Raw genomic sequence first — 26,925 nt, 5'->3', positions numbered from 1 at the left:
GGGAGCTAGCTGAGGCTGCCAGCCAGGGAAAGGAAGTGTCTAAAGAGAACTAAGGGCATGTTAGTGCCTGCTGTCCAGCATAACCCTCTCGCTGACTTTGTACAAAACTTTCAGTCTAATCCACATTCTTCATCTGTGCTTCAGAAGTTGGAATGCTTGATGTCTGCTGATTTCTCAATATCATGTTCAAACTGGGTTCAAGATTGATTGTGGCTAAAAGCTGGGTCTCTTCTAGAAGACCTAGTTACAGATATCACACTCTGGACATTCACAAGTGCTTACAGAAGGTCATTTCCCTGACCTTGACTGTCTTTTGTTTGTTTGGGTTTTTTGTTTGTTTTGTTTTTTTGAGACAGGGTTTCTCTGTGTAGTGCTGACTGTCCTGAAACTCACTCTGTAGACCAGGCTGGCCTCAAACTCAGAAATCCACCTGCCTCTGCTTCCCAAGTGCTGGGATTAAAGGTGTGTGCCACCACTGCCCTGCTTTGACTGTCTTTCTGTCTGAGGCTGAGTACAGTGTCTTACTGTAGGCCCATGCTTCTTCTTTACTGATAACTGGGCTATCTCCATGTACTACAGACTTGCTTTACTGATAACTGGGCTATCTCCATGTACTACAGACTTGCCTATGCCTGTGTTTTCCCCCTTGTTGGTCTATTTATATTAACCTTGGGGTTTAGGGATGTCGCCTTGTCAGGTCTCTAGAGAGTCCTACTGCACGAGGGATATGGAACTATTGAATTACAAACTGTCTGGTCCATGTCTCTATACGTCTTTTCAACCAGCACAGTGGTTCCTATACAAATCCCAAGGGGCTGAGAACAGCCGCTCCCAGGGATCTTACCAAACATGATGTAATACTGGGATTCTGAGTGCATGTCTTCCTGGTTCAGTGCGGCAGGAAAGAGTTTCACGTAGCCACCGCCGCAATCGATGCCTTGCTCGTGTTTTACTGAAAACTGAACCACCAAGGTCTCATTCTCATTGCTGAATGGCTTAAACCTGGCGGAAAGGGCGTAGAACTTGGCATCTTCTGTGGTCTGGAGACCTGAGAACAGAGAGAAAGTAGAGGCTTCAGGCTCAAGTTCCCCAAAAGTACCTAGAGAGAGACCCAGTATTTGACTTAACCAAGCTCCAGTGTTTCCTCACACACATGGTGTGCCAGGTGCTGCGCATGGAACATTATACAATTTTCTCATCCAAGCCTCTAAGCAGCCCTAAAAAAAATGGGCACTGTGCCCGTTTAATAAGTTAGGAGACTGAGTCATGGGAAGGGAGAGCGATCTGCACAAGCTGTGAGGCAAAGAAAGAACCTGACTGGAATTTTTAGCTGCATTGAAACATTCTTTTGCATCATGCTATCACTTATTTTCTAGAGACATTTCAGCATCATTCTGCAGCCTTATAAGCCAAGGCCCTGCCGGGCTGAGATTGGCTAGGCAGCAGAATAAGGTTCTGTGGTGTATAAGAGGCCCAGAATTAACTCATATCATTATTAAACAGTTATTAAAAATAATAATAGCCGGGCAGTGGTGGTGCACACCTTTAATCCCAGCACTTTGGGAGGCAGAGGCAGGCAGATTTCTGAGTTCGAGGCCAGCCTGGTCTACCGAGTGAGTTCCAGGACAGCCAGGGCTACACAGAGAAACCCTGTCTCAGAAAACAAAACAAAACAAACAAAAAATAATAATAATAATTGTTGCTATAGTTCATTGAATATTTATCTCTAAATAATTTATGTCTTTTGTAAAAACTGAGTGTGTGTTGCATGCATACACGTATGCATGCTTCTGGATACATGCAGGCCAGAGGGAGATACCAGTTGCCTTGCTTTCTACCTTATTGCTTTGAGACAGGGTCTCTCACTGAACCTAGTGCTAGCAGCCAGTAAGCCCAGTGATCTTCCTATCTCTGCCCAAATCCCTACCCTAGCACTAGGGTTACAGGAGTGCACAGCCATTCAGCTTTTTATATGGGTCCTAGGGGGTTATTTATTAATTTTACCAGTGCATGGGTGTTTTGTGTACATTTATGTCTATGCACCACATGAATATATTGCCTGCAGATGTCAGAAAAAGGCCATAGATCCCCTAAGGCTGGAGGTCACAGATGGTTGTGAGCTGCCATGTGGGTGCTGGAAACCTGGGCCCTCTGGCAGATCAGTCAATGCTCTTAACTGCTGAGTCACCTCTCCAGCCTTAGTTCTAGGGATTTGAACTCAGGTCTTCACTCTAGTTCAGCAAGCAGTCTTACTCATGTCATCCCCCAAGTCCTTAACGTTTAACTCTACCAGATAATTTTTTCATTCACATAGGTGTGTGTCTTCTACCCTCACAGTAACAAAGAAAAGTGAGCTATACCAGTTTCTTCACTTTGTCATGAAGTTGTTGAAACGGTTTCACAGGACAGAGATCACTAAAGCAGTTGTTAATGCAGAACCTCCAACCTCCAGTGAATTTCAGAGCTGCCAAGGACCCCAGAACTTTTTTAGACTAAGCATATGAAGTAATCAAATAGAGAGATCCTTGCTAAGGGATTGTGATTGTATAATCACAAATGACAGACATGTGGCAATGCTCCATTAGTAAGTGTTAAATGAGACTGGATGTGGTGGCATACACCTATAACCCCAACCCTTGGGAGGTGGAGGTAGGGGATAGGTAGTTTAGGGCTAACTTGAATTATACAAGACTCTGTCTTTAAAACACACTAAATTATGAGAAGGAGTGCGGGGCTTGATTCAGACAAGGTTTCAAGCATTTCTTGAACGCCTTGGCTCTCTTCTAGTGTGTCAGTAGACAGCTGTGGTAAACACTTTCATATCTGACATCATGCTGGGAGCTGTCTGTGTTTTGAAGAGTATTTCCTACTTCTCTCGTGGCCTCTAAGGGGTTCTAAGAGCCAGGAAGGAATGAACAGATTGGAGAAGGCTGAGCTTTGAGTCTCTGCCTTGCCACACCCTGCTATGAAAACCCAACCAACCTCCTCCTGTCAGTCTCACTGTTACCGCAGTGTCCTTCCTGACAACCTGGAAGTCTAACGGGCTTCAGAGTATGGAATGCAGGAGGATGGACCAAGATGCCAGGCTGTAAGGAGATGGGGCAGCAGAGACTGCCTGTACTGCAGTACCAAGACACAGGCGTCCTGGGGAACTGCTCAGTCTCCGGTTCTCTGTCCCCTGAAAACAACTTTCCAGATTTAAACAAGAGTTTAAAATGTTCAAGCCAGCTCATAATTCTCCCCTTTAATAAATATGAAAATGAGATTCATAACGGTAGCCAGATGGAAGAAGATGGGAAATCACTCCAGGGGATGATCAATGAATTCTATTTATAGAACAAAAGCTTTCTTAGACCAAGAAACCATGCCCTCAGTCCTTGTCCTTGGAGTTCACCCTTCCTCCACAGCGTTCTTTGGCTTTTACAAAAGCTCTGCCTCGTGAGCATGGCAGGTGATCGTTGTCTTGATCTAATAGCAACACTTGGAGAAATAAAAAGACATGCTCCAATTATACAGCTTGTCAGTGAGATCCTCTCCACCACACAAAGCTGCTCTAGAAAGAGCAACATTTGGGTGTTTGGCAGTGCTTTCCCAGGTTTCTGGTGCAGAACGCTACTTGTAAAATCCTAGGAGTTGGGAGGAAACAGCAAGCATTAGTAGCAATGAACATGGTCCCTAGGGTCAGATACAAGTCAAGTCTCAGCTGCTCCCCTCAGCTGTAAAGTCTAGCCTCGGACAAATATGAAAACCTTGAGGCTCCTCTGCAAAACTGGGAAGATAATAGTAACCACTTGGTGAAAATGTTAGAAAGACGAAAGGCATAATATGCAAAGGGCCAGCTTAAAATAGCCATCACTCAGCTATGGGACATAATAAATTTTGTGGCGAGACTACGCTTTTTTACTTATCATTTTTTTTGTGTGTTTGATTGTGACAGGGTCTTACTCAGTAATCCAGCCTGCCCTGGAACCTATCATTTAGGCCTAACTGGATGCAACCTGGATGCCTCAATCTCCTGAGTACAGGGCTTACGGGTATGCACCACCATGTTCAGCTCCACCCACTTTATCTATTTATTTATTTATCATCTATCTATCTATATACCTATCTAGATTTATTTAGTAAGGGAAATGAATTGGTAATCATGGATAAAAACAATTGAGTAAAAGTCATACAATCATTACATTCCCGAATTCTAGTATTTACCTTTATCTCTCTCTTTATCTTGATAAAATTTTCCCGAAGCAAGCTGGAATTTGCCGTAATCTGACTGATGTTTAGATTGCACCCACCGTTTTGTCCATCCATCTGTGGAGAAAGGAGAAAAAAAAAACCCAACACATTCAAATGAATTAAATTGTCAGTGCTAATTAAATTCTATGGGCAGAGTGAAAATGTAACAGATGACTCAGAATATTCCTGAAATCATGCTCACTACACAGTACCTGGAACCCACTATTCACGTCCTGTCAGGAGGAGCTGCTCAAATGCCAAGCCACTTTTCCACCAACACTGCATTTGTGGGGGTTAAGTTCTGAAAATCGCCATGGGAGGGTATAGTTGGAGGACAAGAAATGCTTATTCTCACAAACGTAGACGGAAAATGAGCTCATGAGGACATTATGCACGTTTATGCTTTGTGAAGTAAAATCATAAAACCTGCTCTCTCGGGGAAGAGACCAGCAAAACATTTCCTACCTCTTAAATTAGTAATGATTACCATGAACAATCAATTTCTCCTGGCCCCTTTCTGTTGCATAAACTCTGTGGACCCTCCCTTGCATTTTTCAGATGCTGATCAATGTGTTTTGCTTTGGCACAGATGGCACGCGGACGAAGAAGCATTCTTCTGAGGAACTGGCATTCCACCCAAACACGCCGCGCCTAGTTCCTTGCCTCAGAGTTGCTGACTCCCACTTCCTGGGACCAGTAAGAGTCCCAGAGTTGCAGAGCCATTTGGCAGCTTGAGATAGAAGAGGCTTTGAAGGAGGCCTTTATTTCCTCTCCTCCCTGCCTCTGGAGGGAGGCTCTCAACTCTCACTGCCTGATAGGGAAGGGCACTGCTCTGCATCTTCCCAGGAACACCTCACATCAACACACATCCAGCAAGAACACTGGGAGCTGGCCATTGTCAGTTCCTCTGACACAGGGCCCAACTCCGATGACTCAGCTGCTTCTCAGGAAACCCATGGGCTTGGGCTTGCCTTCCTAATTTTTTATTTTTATATCAGCCCAGGTTGGCTTTGAACTCCTGATCCTTACTATGTCTTTGCTTCCTGGGTACTGAAATTAGAGACAATAAATACAACTGTACCCAGCACTCTGTGTGTGTTTATGTACATGTGTGAATGTATGTGCATGTATGTGTGTATATGTGTGTGTGTGAGTATATACATATGTATCTGTGTATGTGTTTGTGCATGTGTGTGTGAGAGTATGTGTATGTGCATGTGTATGTGTGTGTGACTGTATGTGTATGTGTGTGTGACTGTATGTGTATGTGTATGTGTGTGTATGTGCATGTGTATGTGTGTGTGAGTATGTGTATGTGCATGTGACTGTGTGTATGTGTTTGTGCATGTGTGTGTGAGAGTATGTGTATGTGCATGTGTATGTGTGTGTGACTGTGTGTATGTGTTTGTGCATATGTGTGTGAGAGTATGTGTATGTGCATGTGTATGTGTGTGTATGTGTATGTGACTGTATGTGTATGTGTGTGTATATGCATGTGTATGTGTGTGTGAGTATGTGTATGTGCATGTGTATGTGTGTGTGTGTGTGCAGGTGGTAGATGAATGCAGTTAGATGTGCACATTGCCTGTTTGCTTACTTACAGTGGAGGTCAGACCTCACCCTCAGGTGTCCTTACTCAGATGTTGAGAAGAGATGTTGTCTTTGCTTTTTGAAACAGACTTTCTCATCAAAACTGGGTCTTGCTGATTAGGCTAGACTGGGGAGCCAGTAGGCCCCAGGGGTCCTCTTGTCTCTGCCTCACAGGACTATAATAGTAAGCACATGCCACCATACTTGACCTTTTACGTGGGCAAGTGGGAATTGAACTCATGTCATCATGAAGCATGGCAAGTACTTTACTGACTGAGCAGTCTTCTGTCCCCTTGCCCTCTTGATGGCAGGGCTTCACTCTGGAGCTTAGCTGGCCTTAAGCTCATAGTGATCCTCCTGTCTCAGATTCTTGAGTTCTGGGATTACAGGCACACACTATCAAGACTATACAGTGGGATATTGGATGATAGGCACACACTACTGGGATTATACAGGGGTATCCTGTTTCAAAAATGAGAGCTGGAAGGAGAAGAGAGAGAGGGAGAGAGAGAGAGATAGAGAGAGAGAGAAAGAGAGAGAGAATTCCAAAATACATTGCTGTAATATAATGCCCATTTTGAATTAACAGCACTTTTAAGTGAACAGGTAGCCAGCAAGTCCAAGTGGATCAAGGCCCTCAACATAAAACCAGATACACTGAATCTAATAGAAGAGAAAGTGGGAAAGAGCCTTGAACTCATTGGCACAGGGGGAAATTTCCTAAACAGAACTCCAATGGCTCATACTCTAAGATCAAGAATTGATAAATGGGACCTCATGAAACTGGAAAGCTTCTGTAAGGCAAAGGACATAGTCAATAAGACAAATCAGCAACCAACAGATTGGGAAAAAAAATTCACTAACCCCACATCCGATAGAGGGCTAATATCCAAAATATATAAATAACTCAAGAAGTTAATCACCAAAAAAACCAAACAACCCAATCAAAAAATGGGCTATAGAACTAAACTGAGAATTCACAACTGAAGAATCTCAAATCCATGAGAAACACCTAAAGAAATGTTCAAAAGTTCTTAGTGATCAGAGAAATGCAAATCAAACGACCCTGAGATTCCACCTTACATCAATCAGAATGGCTAAGATCAAAACCTCAGGTGACCACACATGTTGGAGAGGATGAGGAGAAAGAGGAACACTGCTCCATTGCTGATGAAATTGCAAACTTGTACAACCACTCTGGAAATCAATCTAGAGGTCCCTCAGAAAATTGGAAATAGATCTACCTGAAGACCCAGCAATACCACTTTTGGGAATATAACCAAAAGATACCCAACCATGCCACAGGGGCACGTGTTCCTCTATGTTCATAGTGGCCTTATTTGTGATAGCCAGAAGCTGGAAACAACCTAGATGTCCCACGACAGAAGAATGGGTACAGAAAATGTGGTTCATTTACACAATGAACATTTACACTACTCAGCTATTAAAAACGAGGACATCCTGAATTTTGCAGGCAAATGGATGGAACTAGAAAATATCATCCTGAGGTAACTCAGACCCAAAAGGACGTGCATGGTATGTACTCACTAATAAATGGATATTAGCGAAATTTTTAAAAAAAGTACAGAATACCCAAGATATAGTCCACAGAACTCAAAAGGGTCAACAAGCTGAAGTGCCCAAGAGAGGGTGCCTCAGTTCTACTTGGGAGGGAGAAGAAAGCAATCACAAGTGGGGAAGTAGGGAGGGACCTGGGAGGGAAAATGACAGTGGGGAGGGGAGTAGACAGGGGAGGGGAACCTGATCTGCTATTGGATGAGGGAAAAGGACTGAAGCCCTGAGGGCCAGCAGAAAGAATGGAAACAGGCAACCTCGGGAGATAGGAGTGGGGGGGACCTTTCAGGATGCACCAGAGACCTGGGAGGTAAGAGACTCTCAGGACTCAAAGGGAGGCCCTTAGATGAAATGCCTGATAGTAGGGAGAGGGAACTTATAGAGCCCACCTCCAGCAGGACATCAAATGAGGGAGATGGGGGGGGCATCCTACAGTCACAACTCTGACCCATTATTGTTCCTGTCTGAAAGAATTACAGGGATGGAAATGGAGATGAACCTGAGGAAAAGAAGGTCCAGCTGAGAAGGGCAATCCTGTAGGAGGACCAGCAGTCTCAATTAATCTGGATCCCTGAGAACTCTCAAACACCAAACAGGCAGCATACACCAGCTGATATGAGGCCCCCAACACACATACAGTAGAGGACTGCTGGGTCTGTGTTCATTCAGAGACAGTGCACCTAATCCTCAAGAGACTAGAGGCCCCAGGGAGTTTAGGGGTGGGGGGTTAGGGGGAGGTATGGGATGTGAAACAGTTGGAGGGTAGATGGGGGTGTGGATAAAATATGGAGTGTAAAATAATAATATAAACAAAAACATCTGTATTGACCTTTTAAAGATACTTAATACATGTGCTGGTTAGTTTTTTGTCAACTTGATACAAACTAAAAATCACCTGAGAAGAGGGAACATTTTTTTTTTTTCTTTTTTTTTTTTGGGGGGTTTTTTTTTTTTTTTTTGAGACAGGGTTTCTCTGTGTAGCCCTGGCTGTCCTGGAACTCACTCTGGAGACCAGGCTGGCCTCGAACTCAGAAATCCGCCTGCCTCTGCCTCCCAAGTGCTGGGATTAAAGGCGCGCGCCACCACCGCCCAGCGGAACATTTTTTTTTAAAAAAAAAAAAAAAAAGGAATGCTTCATGAATTTGTGTGTCATCCTTGCGCAGGGGCCATGCTAATCTTCTCTGTATCATTTCAATTTTAGTATATGTGCTGCCAAAGTGAGCACGAGAAGAGGAAACCTTAACAGAAGTATTGCCTCCATCAGATTGGCCTGCGGGAATGTCTGTGGGCATTTTCTTGGCTAATGATAGATGCAAGAGAACCTAACCTACTGTAGGTGGTGCGACCCCAGAGAGGTGGTCTTGGGTTGTATAAGAAAGCAGGTTGAGCCATCTGTGGAGTGTTCTTCCATGGTTTTTGTCTCAGGCTCCTGACCTGGCTTCCTTGATGATTGACAGTAGCCTATCAGCCACATAAGCTCTTTCCTCCTTAAGTTGTTTTGGTTGTGGTGTTTTATAGCAACAGAAAGGATGCTGTGATAAGGATAAAAAAATTTAATAAATAAATATATGCTTTTCCTCTGTTAATCTGCCTTATGCATGTTGATTGAATTCTTGGCTTAAAAAACTGAAAATCATAAACATACCTAAGATTAAGAGATGTTGCTCAGTGCTAGAGGACTTGGTTAGCATGTATATGACCCTGGTTTGCCAAGCAAACAACAAATACTTTTTTAAAAAAAGATTTTATTTATTTATTATATATAAGTACACTGTAGCTGTCTTCAGACACTCCAGAAGAGGGCGCCTGATCTCGTTAAGGATGTTTGTGAGCCACCATGTGGTTGCTGGGATTTGAACTCAGTACCTTCGGAAAGAGCAGTCAGTGCTCTTAATCACTGAGCCATCTCTCCAGCCCCCAACAAATAAGTTTTAAAACATCCAGAAAGGGGAGAGATTAAAATTTCTCTCCCCACCCCCAACACTTCCCAAAGCCTTCCTATTTCCCTCAATGTCTCAGTGTTCAATAGGTCTTAGTGAATGAGTTTACTACCCCCTCTTAATAGCAGGGTCCCAGGAGAAGTCATAGCGGCTCAGATGAAGTGGGTCCCACTTCTCTGATCATAGTTAAGCCACTGAAGGATAAGGATTTATACAAAAGCCAAAAGACAGAATGAAAGTCAGTGTATGTTAGGTTCTCATGTGGCTTTCTGAAAACTTCACTCCATATTCATTCATAGGTGACGCTGTATCGTTATTTCCACTTTGTACTCTGTGTGCTGGATACATTTATATCATCTTGACACAACTGGGGTCATCTGAGAGGAGGGAACCTCAATTAAGAAAATATGTCCATAAGATTGGGATATAAGCAAGACAAACCTATAGGGCATTGTCTTTATTATGGGGGAGGGCCCAGTCCATTGGGGGTGGGATTACCCCTGGGCTGATACTCCTGGGTTCTATCAGAAAGCAGGATGCACAAACTAGATAGAGCAAGCCAGTATGCTGCACCCATCCATGGCTTCTGCAGCAGCCCCTGCCTTCTGGTTCCTGTCCTGACTTCCTTCGATAATGAACAGTGATGTGGAAGTGTAAGCCGAATAAACCCTTTCCTCCCCAAGTTGTTTTGGTCATGGTGTTTCATCACACAACAGTAACGCTAACTAGGACACCTAGTAAGTGTTGTACTTGAGATCCTAAATCTGTCTGATTTCAAAGCTGTCTTTCCTCTGGAAGAGATGAAGAAAAGTGTTATGTAGAAAAAATGCACTATAATAATAGCTACTAAAAAAAGATTTTAAAAAATGAATGGTATTTAAAAAAGAAAAAATAGCTACTACTTAGCAGCCATATGTCAGGCATTGTGCTGAAGACCGTGAATGCTCTCTCTCCCTGCATTCTCATAATAGCCCTGTGATGAATGCCCTATTTTTTTTTCCAATAAAGATGAAGAAACTAAAATTCAGAATCTTGCTCAAGAGCCCAGTTTATGATTAAGAGAGCAATCCAGGTTTGCATCCAAGTCTATGTAACACTGAAGTCTGTACTTTCAAGACTGGGATTCTATAACTTCCCTTGGGGCCATGTATGTGAAAAGCCCATTATAACCTAAAAAGTGGACACTTAATAATAGGTAAATCATGGGATGTTCTATAATTTGTGTATAATTTGAACAATGTCTGTCTCTCCTGTGTTCTATGGTTATTGTGTTGACCATTGTGTCCCAGTGTCTAACACAGAATAAACTGCCCAAGATCACTGCTGAATGAGTGAAGAGATGCCTTTTTCTAAGCCATAACATCCTCAACCTTACAACTGAAGGAATGGTTCCTATTTACTCACTTGACAAATGTTGACTGAGCTCAACAGACATGTAGAAAGAATTGTACAGCTTTAGCCTTGAGCTCCATGGTAGAAGAGATTAAAACAGAATTTCAAAGCCTACAATCTTAATTACTTTTTAGGGTGAAGAGTATTGATATGTCACACCTGACATAATTTAAGTCATATCAAAATAAGGAGCTTCTCTTGGGGCTAGAAAGATGGTCAATGGTTAAGAGCATGTGCTGTTCTTCCAGAGGACCTATGTTTGTTCTCCAGCACTCACGTGGTGGCTCACGACCATTTGTAACTCCAGTTCTAGGGGATATGACACCTCTTCTGACCTCTGCAGGCTCTTTCACACACATGGTACACATATATATGTGTATGTATACATATATACATATATATATACACATACATATATATATATATATATATATATACTGAGACACATAGGAACTAAAGTAAGTATTTAAACATAATAGCTTCTCCTTAAGAAATCAATGTCATATAATTAATAAAATCCTACTTAAAATACATCATGCTTTTCTTCTTTATCTTTTTGTTTGTTTGTTTTGGGGGTTTTTTGTTTGTTTGTTTTTCAAGACAGGGTTTCTCTGTGTAGTCCTGGCTGTCCCAGAACTCACTCTGTAGACCAGGCTGTCCTCGAACTCAGAAATCTGCCTGCCCCTGCCTCCCAAGTGCTGGGACTAAAGGCATGTGCCACCACCGCTCAACATTTCTTCTTAATCTTAAATATCATAAAAGGCTTAGGCTAGAGTGACTAACTGGTCATTTACTTTTACATATTGCAGATAGGGAAACTGAGGTCCATAGAAGGAAGGTACCTGTTGGTGGACACTGTTAGTTCAAAGTTGCAGATCTGATACTAGAGCCAGGTCTTCTGCAAACATTTATTGAGCATTTGCTTTGTGTCAGGCACCTGGCACACAGACAGGACTCTGACAGGTCCCCTTCAGGGACCTATGAACCTCAGGGGATTCAGGCAGTCTGGTGGAAGAGACCTTCCGGTAAGCAACTGAGCAGTTACCAGAGGAGTGAAGCATCAGAGCAGAGGGCAGTGCGGGGTGATAAGACTCCACAAATCATAGGCTACTAAGCGTCAGGGAGGACTTCGGAGAAAGCGAAAGCGAAGAACTGAAATGGCAGGAAGGTGAAGTATGGGTGTTCTGAACAGAAAGGTTGCACATCAAAAGACCAGAGAGAGAGAGGATGCATCAGGGAGAGGAGAGCACTGCACTAGCTGAGGCTGGAGGCTGTGGGCTCTTTCTACTTACTAAATCTTCCCTCTAAATTGGCTAAATATTTATCTCCAGAGAGCACTCTAATAAAAAGTAATATGTTCAGGAGCTGGCACATCTAACTGATAAGTGGACTCAATCTTCCCCAAACCCGGGCAGATATAGAAAGGCAAGGACGTCACACAATGGTAATTCCACCCAAATCCGCACCTGCAAAAGATTGGGCTTGAGAGCTCATCTCCTCTGCCAGCTTCAGAAATAGGTTTAATATCTTTGAGACTAGGTTTTTCATCGATAGAAGGGTATTACCTAACTCACAGAGTTTCTTGAAGAATTTTTTAAAATTGCACTGCAACACAGGGATAGGCTCAATAAACTACTGGAGGTTGTATTTGTATATATATATACATATACATATGTACAGGTATGTATATGTATATATATATGTGTTAGAATGATAGATAACATCAGCGAGATAGGTAACATTAGAGACAAAGAAATATGAATACATTTGATTTGAAGGTAAAAGTTGCTTTTTTCCCAGTGAAGACAAACTAATCCATTATAAGCTTGGATAATTAGATAAAAAATACACATTTGCTATATTTATTCAATATTGTTCGATTGTATTCTACAGAGAATTTTTAAGATGACCTCACTTTCTCTCTGTGTGTGTCTTTCTCTCTGCTCCTTTTTCCTCTCACTCTTTCTCTCTCTCCTCCCCTCCTCCAGTTTTCCTCAGTGACCCAAGCTGACCTCAAAATCATGATCCTTCTACCCCTGTTCCCTGAGTTCTAGAATTTCTGGTGTGCTCCACTGTGCCTAGCTTATGTCTACTATTAATTCTCCATGGGAAACTCTAGACACCGTAGAAGATCCTGACTTTTTTTTTAAAGATCTATTTATTTATCTTATGTGTATGAGTACACTGTAGCTGTCAGAAGAGGGCATCAGATTCCATTACAGATGGTTGTGAACTACCATGTGGTTGCTGGGAATTGAACTCAGGACCTCTGCAAGAACAGTCAGTGCTCATAACCTCTGAGCCTTCCCTCTAGCTCTGATCCTAACTTCTTATATAGAATTCTAATAAAAATTAAAATTTTATTAGATAAGGTTTAATGAGACAGGGCTTACTTTAGTTGAAGATAGCTTGGAGTTTACTATCAGTCTACACCGGCATCAAATTCTTGGGAAATCCTTCTGCTTCAACTTTTGGAGTGTAAGGGTGATAGGAGTATACCACCATACCTGGCTTAAAATTTAGACTTTGATTTTAACCCTTTTATTTTTACATGTATTTTAAAGTGGGGAGAGTAGGGGTGGCATTTGAATACCACATGTGTAGAAGTTGACTCTCTCCTTTCACCATGGGGGTCCAGGGACTGAACTCAGGTCATCAGGTTTAATAGTAAGCACATTTGAGATGACCAGCAATGGTCTAACATTTAAACTTTGGTAAAGACTCCAGCTGGTATTAGGCTGTCACGAGCAGAGGAGTTGTGGGTCTAACTCTGAGGCTTCTCCACAGATCTCCCCTAAGTGCTTAGCTCTCTACAGTTAACAACTTTGCCTCTAGTGGTGCACCCAGCTTCTGAATGGGATCTGAATGGGACAATTCACTTTCTGAGTCGGTCTTTTCATCTCTAAAAAAAAAGACTACACTGAAACTCTCTGAGGTAAACCAGTGTTGGTAGGGTGACTGGGGCAGGAATCATGAGTTCAAAGCCAACTTGGACTACATTCCAAGAAACCAAAATACCAAGACAAAAGAAAACCTCACAAAGAAAATAAGGATTCAATAATGTCTATCAAATACTGGATCGACACAATTAATTAAAACAGTAAAAAAAAAAAATAACTTTTAGGCTAGTGAAATGGCTTAAGAGATAAAGACCCAGCCACCAAGTGTCATGATCTGAGCTCAGATCTGGGAACAAGAGAATGAACTTCTGCAGGTTATCCTCTGACCACTAGACTCTTGCCATGGCATATGTATAACCCCTACATTACGGACATAAATGCCATAAGAAGAATTACTACTCTCATGAGTGACAGCATCTAGAGTCCCTCCCTCTACAGGTGTTGCTCCCGAGCAGAACATGATCAGCTAAGCATTCCCAGTCCTGCAGCTTGTCATTCCTGTTGCAGCATTTCCTAGGGGTCAGAGAATTAAGTTTACTAAGAAAGTGTGCAGGCTACATGGTGGCTCCTGCCTTTAATCCCCACATTCAGGAAGCGAAGGCAGGCAGATAGATCTCTGTGAGTGCAAGGCCAGCCCGGTCTATATAGTAAATTCTATGCCAGCCAGGGCTACATAGTGAGACTCTATCTCAAAAACTAAACAAACAAAAGCCCCCAAAACAACAACAGCAGCAGCAACAACATGTACCTTAAATAAGACTGTCTGATTATACTAGACAAGATAGTGGATGCTCACTAAATAGAGAATGCCTGGCCTGTGCTGTCCAAACACACATCTCCAGATACCAAGAAAGTAAGTGTGAGTAAGGTGTGATTCCAGAACCCCACTCCAGCTCTCCTGCCCTGGAGGGAGGAGCTCACTGATTAACAGGGGCGGGGCAGGGATAAAGTACTTGCTTTTCTTATTTTCTATTGCCTAAGTTTTTTTCCAAGGTAAAATCACGTATCATGCAGAAAGTCCAAAAGAAACAAAAACACAGCAAAGTTGATGATCTCCTCCCAGAGTGGGCCATTGTTAATATTTTAAAAATGTAATTACATACTTTCTCTTTCTCTTCCCTCCCTACAACCGCACCTGTGTAACACCCCTTTCTGTATTCTTCTGAAAGTCACAGTCTCTTATTCTTTAGTTGTTGTTGTTGTACTTTGTTAATGGTTTTACTGATATTTTTCCTGTGTTGGGCATCAAATCTCAGGGCCAAGGGAAGCCCTTTATCACCAACTGATAGCTCCAACTCTCAGCCTTTTTTTATTTTTAAAGTGAGTTTTCTATGGATACTAGGAAATTTCTTTCTCCCTCATGACTCAGGCCCTCAGTTTCCCTAGCAAACACTTTACCCAGTGAGCCATTGTCCTAGCTCTAACATGTTTTAGCTAGAGAGTTTGTTTTATTGAAATAGGTGAACTAGAAATGTATAGCTTAATAATGTGTGTGTTTCTGCCTATGTGTGAGTATATGTGTGTGTGTGTGTGTGTGTGTGTGTGTGTGTGTGTGATATGCTGGGGATTGATTCCAGGTCATTATACAGTCCACACAAGTGCTCTGATACTGAACTGTACCCTTAACATCATTTAATGATTTTTCCCCATGGTGGAGGTTAAAGGCATATAGACACATATAAACACTTACTGGAACCTAAAGAAAAAAAAACATTAAGGCAAGTTATTCAGATGACTGGAGTTACAATTGGTAAATGACATATTAATTAATTATTGACATATTAATCCCAAAGTTCAGTGCAGCCTACTCTCACATTCTTCACTCTGTTTTTATTTTTCACTAAAATAATTAGATCAGAAAGACCACACTGAACAAGGGGAGAGGTGGGAGCAGCTTCACCTCTTTTTTGGTGTGTGTTTATGTCTGTATGATGTCTATAGGTATCTGTGTGGGGGTGTGCATGTATTTATGTGCACACCACTTTTTGAAACAGGGTCTCTCGCTGAACATAGGACTCATGAATTCAGCTAGGCAGACTGGTTAATGAGCTTCAGACACGTGCCTGTCTCCAAACCACCCCCACGCCTAGTTACATTGTTTCTGGGGGGGGGTGCCCAAACTCTGGTCTTCATGCATACTTGCACAACAAAGGTCTTATTAACTGAGCAAACTGTCCAGACCCTCTACCTCGTCCTAGGTGGGGTTTTTTTGTTTGTTTTTTTTGTTTTTTGTTTTTTGTTTTTTTGTTTTTTTGTTTTTTGTCAACTTGACACAAGTGAGGCTATCTGAGAAGAGGAACCTCAACTAGGAAAACGCCTCCATTAGATTGCCCTAAAAGGAAGCCTACGGAACATTTTCTAAACTAGGGATTGATGGAAGAGGACCCAGTCCATTGTGGGTGGGGCCACCCCTGGGGTGTTGGTCTTGGAATGTGTAAGAAAGCAAACTGAACAAGCCAGGAGGAGCAAGCCAGCAAGCAGCACTCCTCCACAGCTTCTCCTCCACTTCCTGCCTTGATTTCTTTCAGTGATAGACTGTGATATTTAAGTATAAGAAGAAGTAAACGGTTTCTTCCCCAAGTTGCCTCTACCTCCTGAGTGCCAGAATTAAAGGCATCACCACTGCCCAGCTGACGCCTTTTTTTTTTCTTTTAAAAACAGAGTTCCTCCCTTTTTCCCTCTACTGACTCATTCATTTATGAGATTCAATATGCACTGGGCAATAAAAATGCTAACATCTCTTCTTTCGTGGAGTTTAAATACTGATTGAAGAGTAAGATGACAAAGTTTAAACAAAATAGTGTAAAGATACAATGTGTAATATAGTAGCAGGGAAATTATAATTTCATGAAGAAAATTAAGAGGTGCTAAGGTATTCGTTGAGACAGGATAGCCAGCCACTGGGCTGAGATAGCATTTGATCAGGTGACGGGTTGAGGAGGGTGAGGCACGTTCTAAGTGGGCTGCAGTAGAGTACCCCAGAGAAAGCATGCGAATGGGAGCTGTGCACCAGAGCACACAGTTCCCAGGCTTCCTCTCTGCTCACTTTTCACTGCAGCCACATGGAAGTCAGGATGATCACGGCTGTCTTATGCAAGCTGACAACTAAGTGGGCCAGGGAGATGGCTTAGCTTCAGAGACTTTGCCTGGCACGTGCAAGACGCTGGGCTTGATTGACTACAAAAATAAATTTAAAAACAAAAGAAGAAAATCAGTGAGGTTAGTAAATTACACACAGTCACCCACTGAGCAAATGGCAGAATCGGAACATGAATTCTCATACATCCAAGGCCCCACTCTTGCCTCCTCACCCCTGCAGCCTCCAGAGAGATCCTCACCATCGGTTTGTACTTGAGCTCTGGAAAGGCCAGCTGGACCAGCTCCCTTCAGTTCGGGCATCTGTCCAGGGCGATTCTTCCCCAGGCTCAGCATGTCCAAGCGTCCCTGATTCACAGATGGTCTCAATTGCTTATCAGTCGGAGGCCTGAGCAGCAGGGTGTTCCTCAGTCCTGCTGGGCTGTCCCCAGTGTGTCTATGCCAGCTGGGTACAAAGGCCCTTTGTGTAAGAATGCCTCTCCAGCCAAGTTTTCATAGACAAGTCTGAGAGCTAACAGAATTAACATTCACATGCTTACATACCTTGTGACTCCTGCATCATTCAGACCCTCATTGGAATTCCAGTTTCTTTCCCCCAGATTTTTTTATATCTCCACAATGGTGGCTGCTGTGGTCATTAGTTTTCCCTCCATATCTGTCTGTGTTGTCAGTATGATGATTCTTCCATTTTCTCTGTCAACACTCCTGCCTATGGTAATGTGCCAGTGCCTGGGAAAGTTCTGGGTTTCTACACGCTCACGTGGTTTCAGTGGTCACTGGTATTATTGTTCACAGCCACACGACACTTGGCAGTGTTCAACAATGACCACGGAATGCTTTATGAAGAAACAAGTCAAGGGCTTGACAAAATTCTCTGCCACCGTGCATTGCGAAACTTTGGGGAAATGACCTCACCTCTCTGGGACTCAGTTTCCCCATCTCTACAAAAGAGTGCCTTCTTTTTCTTTTCTTTTCTTTTCTTTTCTTTTTTTTTGGAGGAGCATCTTTATTTTTTTAATAGATATTTTCTTTATTTACATGTCATATGATATCTCCTTTCCCGGTTTCCCCTCCGAAAAAAAGAAAAAAATATTTGGAATAACAAAAAACCTAGGAGAGCAAAACTATTCTCAACAATAAAAGAATCTCTGGTGGAATCACCATCCCTGACCTCAAGCTGTACTACAGAGCAATTGTGATAAAAACTACATGGTATTTGTACAGTGACAGGCAGGTGGATCAATGGAATAGAATTGAAGACCCAGAAATGAACCCATGCACCTATGGTCACTTGATCTTTGACAAAGGAGCTAAAACCATCCAGTGGAAAAAAGACAGCATTTTCAACAAATGGTGCTGGCTCAACTGGCAGTTAGCATGTAGAAGAATGCAAATCGATCCATTCCTATCTCCTTGTACAAAGCTCAAGTCCAAGTGGATCAAGGACCTCCACATAAAACCAGATACACTGAAACTAATAGAAAAGAAAGTGGGGAAGAGCCTCGAGCACATGGGCACAGGGGAAATTTTCCTAAACAGAACACCAATAGCTTATGTTCTAAGATCAAGAATTGACAAATGGGACCTCATAAAGTTACAAAGCTTCTGTAAGGCAAAGGACACTGTCGATAGGACAAAATGGCCAACCAACAGATTGGGAAAAGATCTTTACCAATCCTATATCTGATAGAGGGCTAATATCCAATATATACAAAAGGGTGTCTTCTAAGGGCTCCACACCCTCTCAGTTCTGTGATGCTCTAAAGGAAAGTAGAAAGCAAGGACCTGCATCTGTATCTGCCTCCTGGAGGCGTTCGGATTAGATGGCCTTTCCAGACCCTTTTGCTTTTGACATTAAAAGCATGTAAGATGTGCGTTCATGAAGGCTGCCAAGCTGGAAGGCCTCTGGCTTACTCGGCTCATGGGGATGGAGGCAATGGAGGACAGCCAAAGCGGTGCGAGAAAATGAGTTTTGAAATCCTATGGCCCTGGATTCAAATTCTACATTTGCCATTTCAGTAGCCACATGGCCTCTTCTGCTTCTCTGGGCTGTAGGAAAATGAAGAACTACTTTGCAGAGTTGAATAAGGCTTGGGCAGCATCGTGCCTAAGGAACACGGAGCTCAGTTCCGGTCACTTAAGGTCTCAGGTACTAGACCCGTAGGTAGAGCGGGGCGGGGAGGAATGCAGGAGATTGAGGGCTTGTTTATTTTTTTCCTTCCCTTTGTTGAGGTTTTGTTTTCTCTTTTCTTTCTTAAGGTTCTCCAGCAGCCCAGTTTGACCTTGAGCTTGTTAAGAAGTTGAGAGACTAGCTTTGAACTTCTGATCTTCCTTCCTCTACCTACTCAGTGAAGGGATTACAGATATTTTGCTTTCTATAATTAAAATCATGTTTATTATAGAAAAAAATTAAAGGTAAAACCATCTCTCTGTCCTTTATTATCTTATTTGTAAATGATTACTATTTGTGTTTTGGTATATTTTCTTCTATTATTCTTCCTATGCATAGATGTATATTACACAATGACAAAATATACCTTATATATAATTTTATACATTTTTATATAACATTAGGTATGTTTTAATATTTAGGCTGAACACTTTTCTATAACATTAAAACTTCTTCTTCTTCTTTTTTTTTTTTTTGGTTTTTTTGTTTGTTTGTTTGTTTGTTTTTCGAGACAGGGTTTCTCTGGGTAGTCCTGGCTGTCCTGGAACTCATTCTATAGACCAGGTTGGCCTCCAACTCAGAAATCCACCTGCCTCTGCCTCCCAAGTGCTGGGATTAAAGGTGTGCACCACCACCGCCCGGCTTTAAAACTTCTTATTACTTACTTATTCACTTATTTGGGTCTCATATAGCCCGGACCCATCTCAAACTTGCTATGTTTCCAAGGATAACTAGGACTCTTAAGCCTTCTCTGCTATCTTCCTCAGTGCTGGAATTACAGGCAGGCACCAACACATTCAGCTTTCTCTACGAACTTAATTGAGAACTTCCAGTGTGTGCCAAGGGCTATCATAGCTGAAAGTGATGTGGCTCCAACATCTTCATACCACTCAGTGCCCTTTTGTAAAGCTCTCACTGTGTGTCCACTGAATCTCCTGTAGTTTGCATTCCAAATTGTCTACCTGAGCTCTACTCTTTCCTAGCAGGATTTTCCGAAATGTAACCAACACCCTTCTATTCACACCCTACTTTTTCATCTACTCTTCAGCCTTCTGTAGTCAGGCTTCTAGCCCCATCCCTCTGCTGAGCCAGCTACTTGCCTCCTTAACTGTGAAACGGAAGACACTAGCCAGATCATGCCTTTGTCTCCTGATTGCTTTTCTATACTGCTGTGGTGGAGATCAAACCAGGGCGCCATGCATGATGGGCAAGTGCCCCACCCTGAGTTATATCCCCAGTCCTATATCCCCAGTCCTCCCATCCGATTCCCTTGCCTCTTTCCATTTTATTTATATTTTATTACTTTTTTTAAAATTAGCTTGCAAATCCCAACTGCTATGGACACTCACTGCTTAACCTTGGGAAAAATAATTCAGCCGGGTGGTGGTGGCGCACACCTTTAGTCCCAGCGCTTGGGAGGCAGAGGCAGGCAGATTTCTGAGTTTGAGGCCAGCCTGGTCTACAGACTGAGTTCCAGGACAGCCAGGGCTACACAGAGAAACCCTGTCTTGAAAAAAAAAAATTCAGCCTCTCTTCCCTCTTCCCTTAACCTTTTTCATCAAATGAAATAGCAAAACAAAACAAAACAAAAACACCCAAACAAACAAACAAAAAAAACCAAACAATCCACAGCAACAAAAAACCCTGAATGACATATGATTATATGTCCAAAAAGTTGATTAAAAAATAAAGTTATGGGCTGGTGAGATGGCTCAGTGGGGAAGAGCACCGACTGCTCTTCGGAAGGTCATGAGTTCAAATCCCAGCAACCACATGGTGGCTCACAACCACCCGTAATGAGATCTGATGCCCTCTTCTGGTGTGTCTGAAGACAGCTACAGTGTACTTACATATAATAAATAAATAAATCTTTAAAAAAAAATAAAGTTATTAAAAACTTAGGCACAATAGCATATATCTGGAATCCCAGTCCTTTGAAGGTATAGGAAAGATTCAGAAATTGAAGGTAGTCCTCAGCTACATAGTGAATTTGAGGATACCATTCAGGGCTGGAGAATGGGAAAATGAGAATACACTGGAAAGTGTTAAGAGTATAAAGGTTGGGGGAGGTTAATGGAGAGGAAACTCCATCTAGGGATCTGGTTAAAGACTTTCTTGTGGGGTTGCTTTAGGGTACAGTACACTCTCCTGTCCTGTCTCTTCATCCATACTGTAGAAGCAAGATTATCACAAGGACTTCAACAGAAACATTGTAAAATGTGTATCAGAAGAGACTGGGTGAAGCTGGGCATGACGACACATTGGGAGGTAGAGGCAAGTGATAAAAGGTTCAAGGTCAGCCTATGTTGCAAGAAACCTTGTCTCGAAACAAAGCCAGGTCTGTGGCTTGTGTCTTAATTCTACAGAGGCAGGTGAATTCAGGATTAAAATCAGCCAGGGCTACAAAGAGAGAAAACAAAACAAAGCCTGGTGCAGTGGCACACACCTTTAATCCCAGCACTCAAGAGGCAGAGGCAGGTGGATCTCCATGAGTTGGAGGCCAGCCTGGTCTACAGAGATTGTTCCAGGACAGCCAGGGCACACAGAGAAACCCTATCTCAACAAATCAAACGAAATCAACCAACTAACCAACCAAACACGAAAAAGAGATTGCAGGGAAATAAAAGTAATAGAGAAGCCATCCAAGTCACTGTGGTGTGCATGTGCGAGTGAGTAGGTAGGGTGGGGTGAGGGGCATGGATGTGGGAGGTCTGCACAGTCTGCATATATTCACACTCTTAGCGGTGGTGAAGCTTTTTGACACAGGGTCTCATGTAATCCATCTGGCCTCAAACTTGCTTTATAGCTGAGACTGGCCTTGAACAACATACAGATCCCTTTTCTTCCTCTTCCTCCTCCTCCTCCTCCTCTTCCTCTTCTTCCTCCTCTTTTTCCTCCTCCTCCTCTTTCCAAGTGCTGCTGGAGTTACAGGCAAAAGTCACCACACTATTCTAAATATATTTTGAAGACAGAACCAGTTAGACTTGCTGATAGATTAGAGGGAGAAGAAGAAAGTGAAGGAATTAAATTTCAGACTTAAAAAAAAAAAAAATCTGTGGGTGGATGGTCTGCTTAAGACAGGGAAGTCCAGAGGCCTGGAGGACACCTCAGCTGTGTTTTCAACAAAAGTGTGGATGAACTGAGTGTCTGGTTTATATATCAGTCTCTCTGAGTCTGGATAGAACAAGTCAGTGCCTCAACCTTCCCAGTTCTGACCACTTTAACAGTACTGGGACCCTGTAAGCTGAGGAGAGGTTTCAGAAGGCCCCACTAGCCAGCTTCTCCAACCAGTCCCTCAGCTTGGCTCTCTGACCTCTCTCTCTTGTGGTGTCATTACATAAGGTAAGCTTTTTTGTTTGTTTGTTTTTTGGTTTTTTTTTTTTGTTTGGGTTTTTTGTTTGTTTGTTTTTTTCAAGACAGGGTTTCTCTGTATAGCCCTGGCTGTCCTGGAACTCACTCTGTAGACCAGGCTGGCCTCGAACTCAGAAATCCGCCTGCCTCTGCCTCCCAAGTGCTGGGATTAAAGGCGTGCACCACCCCTGCCCATAAGGTAAGCTTTTGACCTCAACAGCTAGGTTTTGGTCCTTTTAGGGGAAGTCTGCACCAACAATTTCTTCTTAGGGTATTATTATTATCATTACTATATTATTATTATTATTATTATTATTATTATTATTATTATTATTATTATTATTATTATTTGGTATGTGTCAAAAATCCAGTTCTTTCATTCTATAGTCCCATCCTGGGCTCCTAACTAGGTAGCCACAGGCTTTGAAGCATGGAGGAAATCAGAGAAGCGCACAGTCATGGAGTTCATAGAGGGTGAGCTGGTTGACACAGGCCAGATCCAGAGCCTGTCCAGGCCAGGCTGCCTGGGAGAAGGGGCTGCCTTGCAGCTGCCTCCCCTGCTCAAGAGGACCTGCTGCTTTACTCTGGTCACAAGGTTGACCTTCTCTAAACCTCTTAGAACTAGAGAAAAAAAGCCAGTCCTTCCCTGACCCCAAGGCACATTTCAGAAACATTTGTCAGTAAAACCCGTGGGCATTTCACTCCTTCCACATTGGACGAGTGGAGCTCTGTCCCTGGGGAAGCACCTACAGGCCCATGCATGTTCTCCTTGCCTCTGGCTGGAGGGATGAGGGTTTGGATCCTATCCAGGCCAAGCAGGGAGATGGCCCAGGAGCCAGTGGTCAGAAGCTGTGGCCACACTGAGTTCCCTGAAAGGTTAGTCAGGAAAGGGGCCACCAACCTGTCCTCAGTGAACAGGTTCCTCCATAGCAGATCAGGGGGCTGAGGGCTCTTGCCAGCCACTAAACACTTTTCTCCCCTGCATTCTGATCCTTGCTGCCCCGATACCATCCTCCACCCCCGACTCTTCACCAAAATTCCAACAGCCTCTTAGATGGCTGCCTATCTCTAGACTCAAATCTGAGCAGTTTCACAATCTAATTTTCTTCTTCATTTTGGGAATTTTGAGACAGTATAACCCAGGCTGGTCTAAAACTCTATGTAGCTCAAGCTGACCTCCAACCCAGCCTCTTGCGTGCTGGGTTGGAATGATATAGGTCTATGAACACTTGCCTTTTAATTTAATTTTTATTTTTTACCTAGATAAGGTCTTTCTGTTATGTCTGGCCTGGTACTTGCTATGTAACTCAGTGCTGGGTGGGATTAGCCCATGAACCGATACTCCCAGCTCACAATCTATCCTTACATGTGTGTCCCACTGTTTTTCTAAAACACAGGTCAGCCCCATCTCTCCTTGCTTACCACTTTTACTAGCTCCCTACTGCTTCCAGCAAGAGACCAGGCTAATCAGCCTCCTAAGCTAGCCCCTCTTTCCTACCCCTTGTCTCTAACCTTACCATACACTTGCCTTATCCTCTAAGATGCTACTCTAGGTTCTGTCAGTCCCGATAAACTCTTTATCCACCCATCCACTCATCCACTCATCCATCCATCCATCCATCCATCCATCTACCCACCCACCCACCCATCTATCCATCCATCCATCCATCCATCCATCCATCCATCCATCCTCCCACCCACCCACACATCTATCTATCTATCTATCTATCTATCTATCTATCTATCTATCTATCTATCTATCACCTATCTAATATGCGTGTTCTGTCTTCTCCTTGAAGCCTGTTGCCCCACCCCCTGACTAGATCTTCTTCTGCGCTATCTCTTCACATCAATACCCCCAATATGCTGTTAGCTTAGGTCAACAATTTGAGTCTCAGAAAGCAGAAGGGGCTTGTCTACTTTTTCAAGGTGGAATTATGGACTCAAATCCCAAAGTCCTGATTCTTACTTAGGCAAGTGCTTTATTCACTCTATCCTCCCCAGTCACACACACACACAAACACACATGGACACACAAAGGCCGAAACTGAGTCACTGAACCTCTGTGTGAGAACGTAAGCCCCACCCCCACTACCACTGGGGATGTAGCTCAGTTGGTAGAGTGCTTGCCTAGCATGCATCAAGCTGGGCCTTTGATCCTCAGCACTGGGGACACACTGGACATGGTGACAAATGCCTGTAATCTCTCCACCAAGGAGGCAGAATGTAGAGGATTAGACAGCTATGTAGGGAGTTCAAAGTCAGCCTGACAGGCTGAAAACTAAGCTAACAAAGAAAACCTATGTCATAAGCTAGTAGTCCTGCCATAATTCCTAGGTGTTCCTGAAACATTCCAGGAAGAAGTTTGAGTGAGGTAAACTCCAAGACCCTCCAAGCTCTTGAATTTTATGGAGCAGAGAGTCTTGCTGCCCTCTCCAGAGGTGGTGGCGCTTTTATTCTGGGTTCATTTACTCCTGTTTTCAGAACGAAGGGATGACTAAACAACAGTGAGCACACCTACTAAGTGCAGCACCATGCACATCTTGTCTTTTTTTAACTCTCAAAATAATTTTTCAACCTCTACATTCTTTTACTGGAGGAAATCCAAACACAGACCCAAGGCCACAGCTGGGGATTTGAACTGTGGATCTTCTAGTTCTGGTTGGGTTACAAAGGGGGAAAGTTAGCCTGACCTCCTTTGGAGCTGGTGTCTGAGAAGGAACAGGGGTGCCCTGGTCTGGGACAGCTTACCCCCATCTTCAAACTCCTCCCGGAAATAGACTTGCCGCCTCTTCCCCTGTGTCCTGAAGGTGCAGGTGGTCAGCAGCAGCATAGGCAGCAGGGACAGGCTCTTCATCTTTACAGGCCTGCAGAGAGGTGGTGCTCAGCCAAACGCTCTGTGCTGTCTCTTACCTCCGACCCTGGGGTTCAGGCTGAGATCACCTGCTCCAGCACTTGGCCGCCTCCCATTCGTGGCCTGGGTCAGAGCAATGAAGGCTGCAGCCAATGGCTGGGGACCACGAGCTGAGGTTGTTGGAGGAGTTCGGATTTAGTGTCAAGGGAGCAACAGGGCAGGGTTCCCCAGTGTGTGGGGGAGTGGCAGTACCAGCTGAGGCTGGCCTCTAGAGAGTCCTGTTAGCCTGCTCAACTGTGGAGTAGTTGAACTCAAAGTGTTCTCAACATGATTCCTTCTCTTATCCCTCCTTCCCTCCATCCATCCGTTCATCCATCCATCCATCCATCCACTCACCTACCCACCATCCACTGGGCCAATGAAGAAGCTATGATAGCAGTGTGGTGCCTGTTTATTAGAACAAAACCATGCAAGGCCCCAGGAAGCACTAATCCAGGATAGGATCTCAAGGACATGGTCCCGCAGAAATTAACTACGGCTGAGCAGGAGAAGGAAAAAAGGGTGGGGCCAGGACAGGGGACGAACGGGGGCAAAGGGAGGGAAAAACTTGTAAATTAATCTTGCTTCTATGCAGCCACTGCTATGCAGCCACCGCTACTTTCCCTGTGGTGAGAAAAATGAGGCCAATGGAAGGGAAAGGTCAATCATTTATTGACCACCACACAGTGAGCTGAGCACCGAAACCTGGTCCGTCACAGGCACAGTATCCTTCAACCCTCACACAGACAGCAACAGTGGTGTTATGCTCACTCTATAGATAGACACACTGAGGCTCTGGCAGACAAGCAACTTGCCAACATCACAGGAAGGTAGAACAAGAGCCAGAGCTTGGGCTTTCTGGGTCCAGTACTTTGGACACACTTCACTTCATTTATCTATTTAGTTGTTTTCACTGAAGTGCTATTGTGTGTGAGGCAGAGTTGGGCTTCAAAGCCACAGGAGAACATGAGAATCAACCTTCGCCCATGGAGCTCACTTTTTACGGCATCAGATAGATAGATGATCGTTAAGACGTAGCAGATGATGGTCATCGGCACGGAAAGGAAAACAAGGTGATGATACAGAAAGAGATTCGCAGGACTGGCAGGCTGCTGAGGGAAACCCTGCTTATGAGGACACCTTGAGATCTGGATGAGAGGAACCTGGGTATTGAACTGAGGCAGGTGTTCCAGACAACAGCAAGGCCAAGGCCAAGGCCCTTCTAAAAGAACAGGGACAAGTTTCTCTCACTTGAGCATCAGAAATGTGACCCATGTGGCTTGAATATGGTGAGTGTAGAGGTGGGGCTGATGGAGGAGGCAGTGAGCAAAGATCCCACAAGAGCTGGCAAGCCAAGGAGTTATCACTGGTCCATTGTGAAGCCATGGAGAGAGTGATGTCATCAGGTGCTTGCTTGATGCAGTATCAGCCCAGACTGTTGTTTTTTAATTTTATTTTCTCATTTTATGTGTGTGAGTATTTTGCCTGCATGTATGTATGTCTGTGTGCCATGTGTTTGCCTGGTGATGCACGAGGGCAAAGAAGGTGCTTGATCCCTTGGAACTGGAATCACAGGCAGATAGCAGGAAATAGGAAATTAAGACCCCTGGAGGAGCAGCAAGACGTTTTAACCACTGAGCCATCTCTCTAGGCCCCCACCCCCACCCCAGTTGTTTTTTTGAGCTATGTAGCTAGGGATGACTTTGAACTCCTATCCTCTTGCCTCTACCTCCTGACCACTGGATTATAAGCATGAGCCAGTGTGGGAAGCCATCGTAAGCACAT

The 26,925-nt window shown here is 43.6% G+C and overlaps 1 protein-coding gene, 1 long non-coding RNA gene and 1 other non-coding gene across 5 annotated transcripts in view; 1 reads left to right on the top strand and 2 right to left on the bottom strand.

The window, feature by feature from the left end:
- The window catches only part of LOC116096395 (calreticulin-like), a 19,562-nt gene extending 14,773 nt beyond the window's left edge, over positions 1-4,789 (bottom strand). The window contains exons 1-3 of one of the 2 annotated variants that reach the window (XM_031378165.1): positions 4,436-4,789; positions 4,207-4,308; positions 845-1,048 (exon numbers count right to left, since the gene is read on the bottom strand). In XM_031378165.1, coding sequence (XP_031234025.1) covers positions 845-878 — 34 coding nt within the window. In that variant the 5' untranslated portion in view covers positions 879-1,048; positions 4,207-4,308; positions 4,436-4,789. Of the gene's footprint in view, positions 1-844; positions 1,049-4,206; positions 4,309-4,435 lie in introns of those variants that run through there. The other variant, XM_031378166.1, reaches the window with a different exon arrangement.
- The window catches only part of LOC116096396, a 23,330-nt gene extending 18,010 nt beyond the window's left edge, over positions 1-5,320 (top strand). For both annotated transcript variants that reach the window (XR_004120981.1, XR_004120980.1), the window contains exons 2-3: positions 3,938-4,034; positions 4,823-5,320. This is a non-coding gene — a long non-coding RNA (uncharacterized LOC116096396). The remainder of the gene's footprint in view (positions 1-3,937; positions 4,035-4,822) is intronic.
- Positions 5,321-8,516: 3,196 nt separating this feature from the next.
- On the bottom strand, positions 8,517-8,623 carry LOC116097186. The gene has a single exon (XR_004121248.1). It is a non-coding gene; the product is annotated as a U6 spliceosomal RNA (small nuclear RNA).
- Positions 8,624-26,925: the final 18,302 nt, after the last annotated feature.

The sequence above is a fragment of the Mastomys coucha genome, unplaced genomic scaffold, assembly GCF_008632895.1.
Source record: "Mastomys coucha isolate ucsf_1 unplaced genomic scaffold, UCSF_Mcou_1 pScaffold18, whole genome shotgun sequence".
In the NCBI taxonomy this organism is placed as follows: Eukaryota; Metazoa; Chordata; class Mammalia; order Rodentia; family Muridae; genus Mastomys; species Mastomys coucha.
The sequence above is the reverse complement of the archived record's forward strand: the minus strand, read 5'-3'. Positions and strand labels throughout refer to the sequence as shown.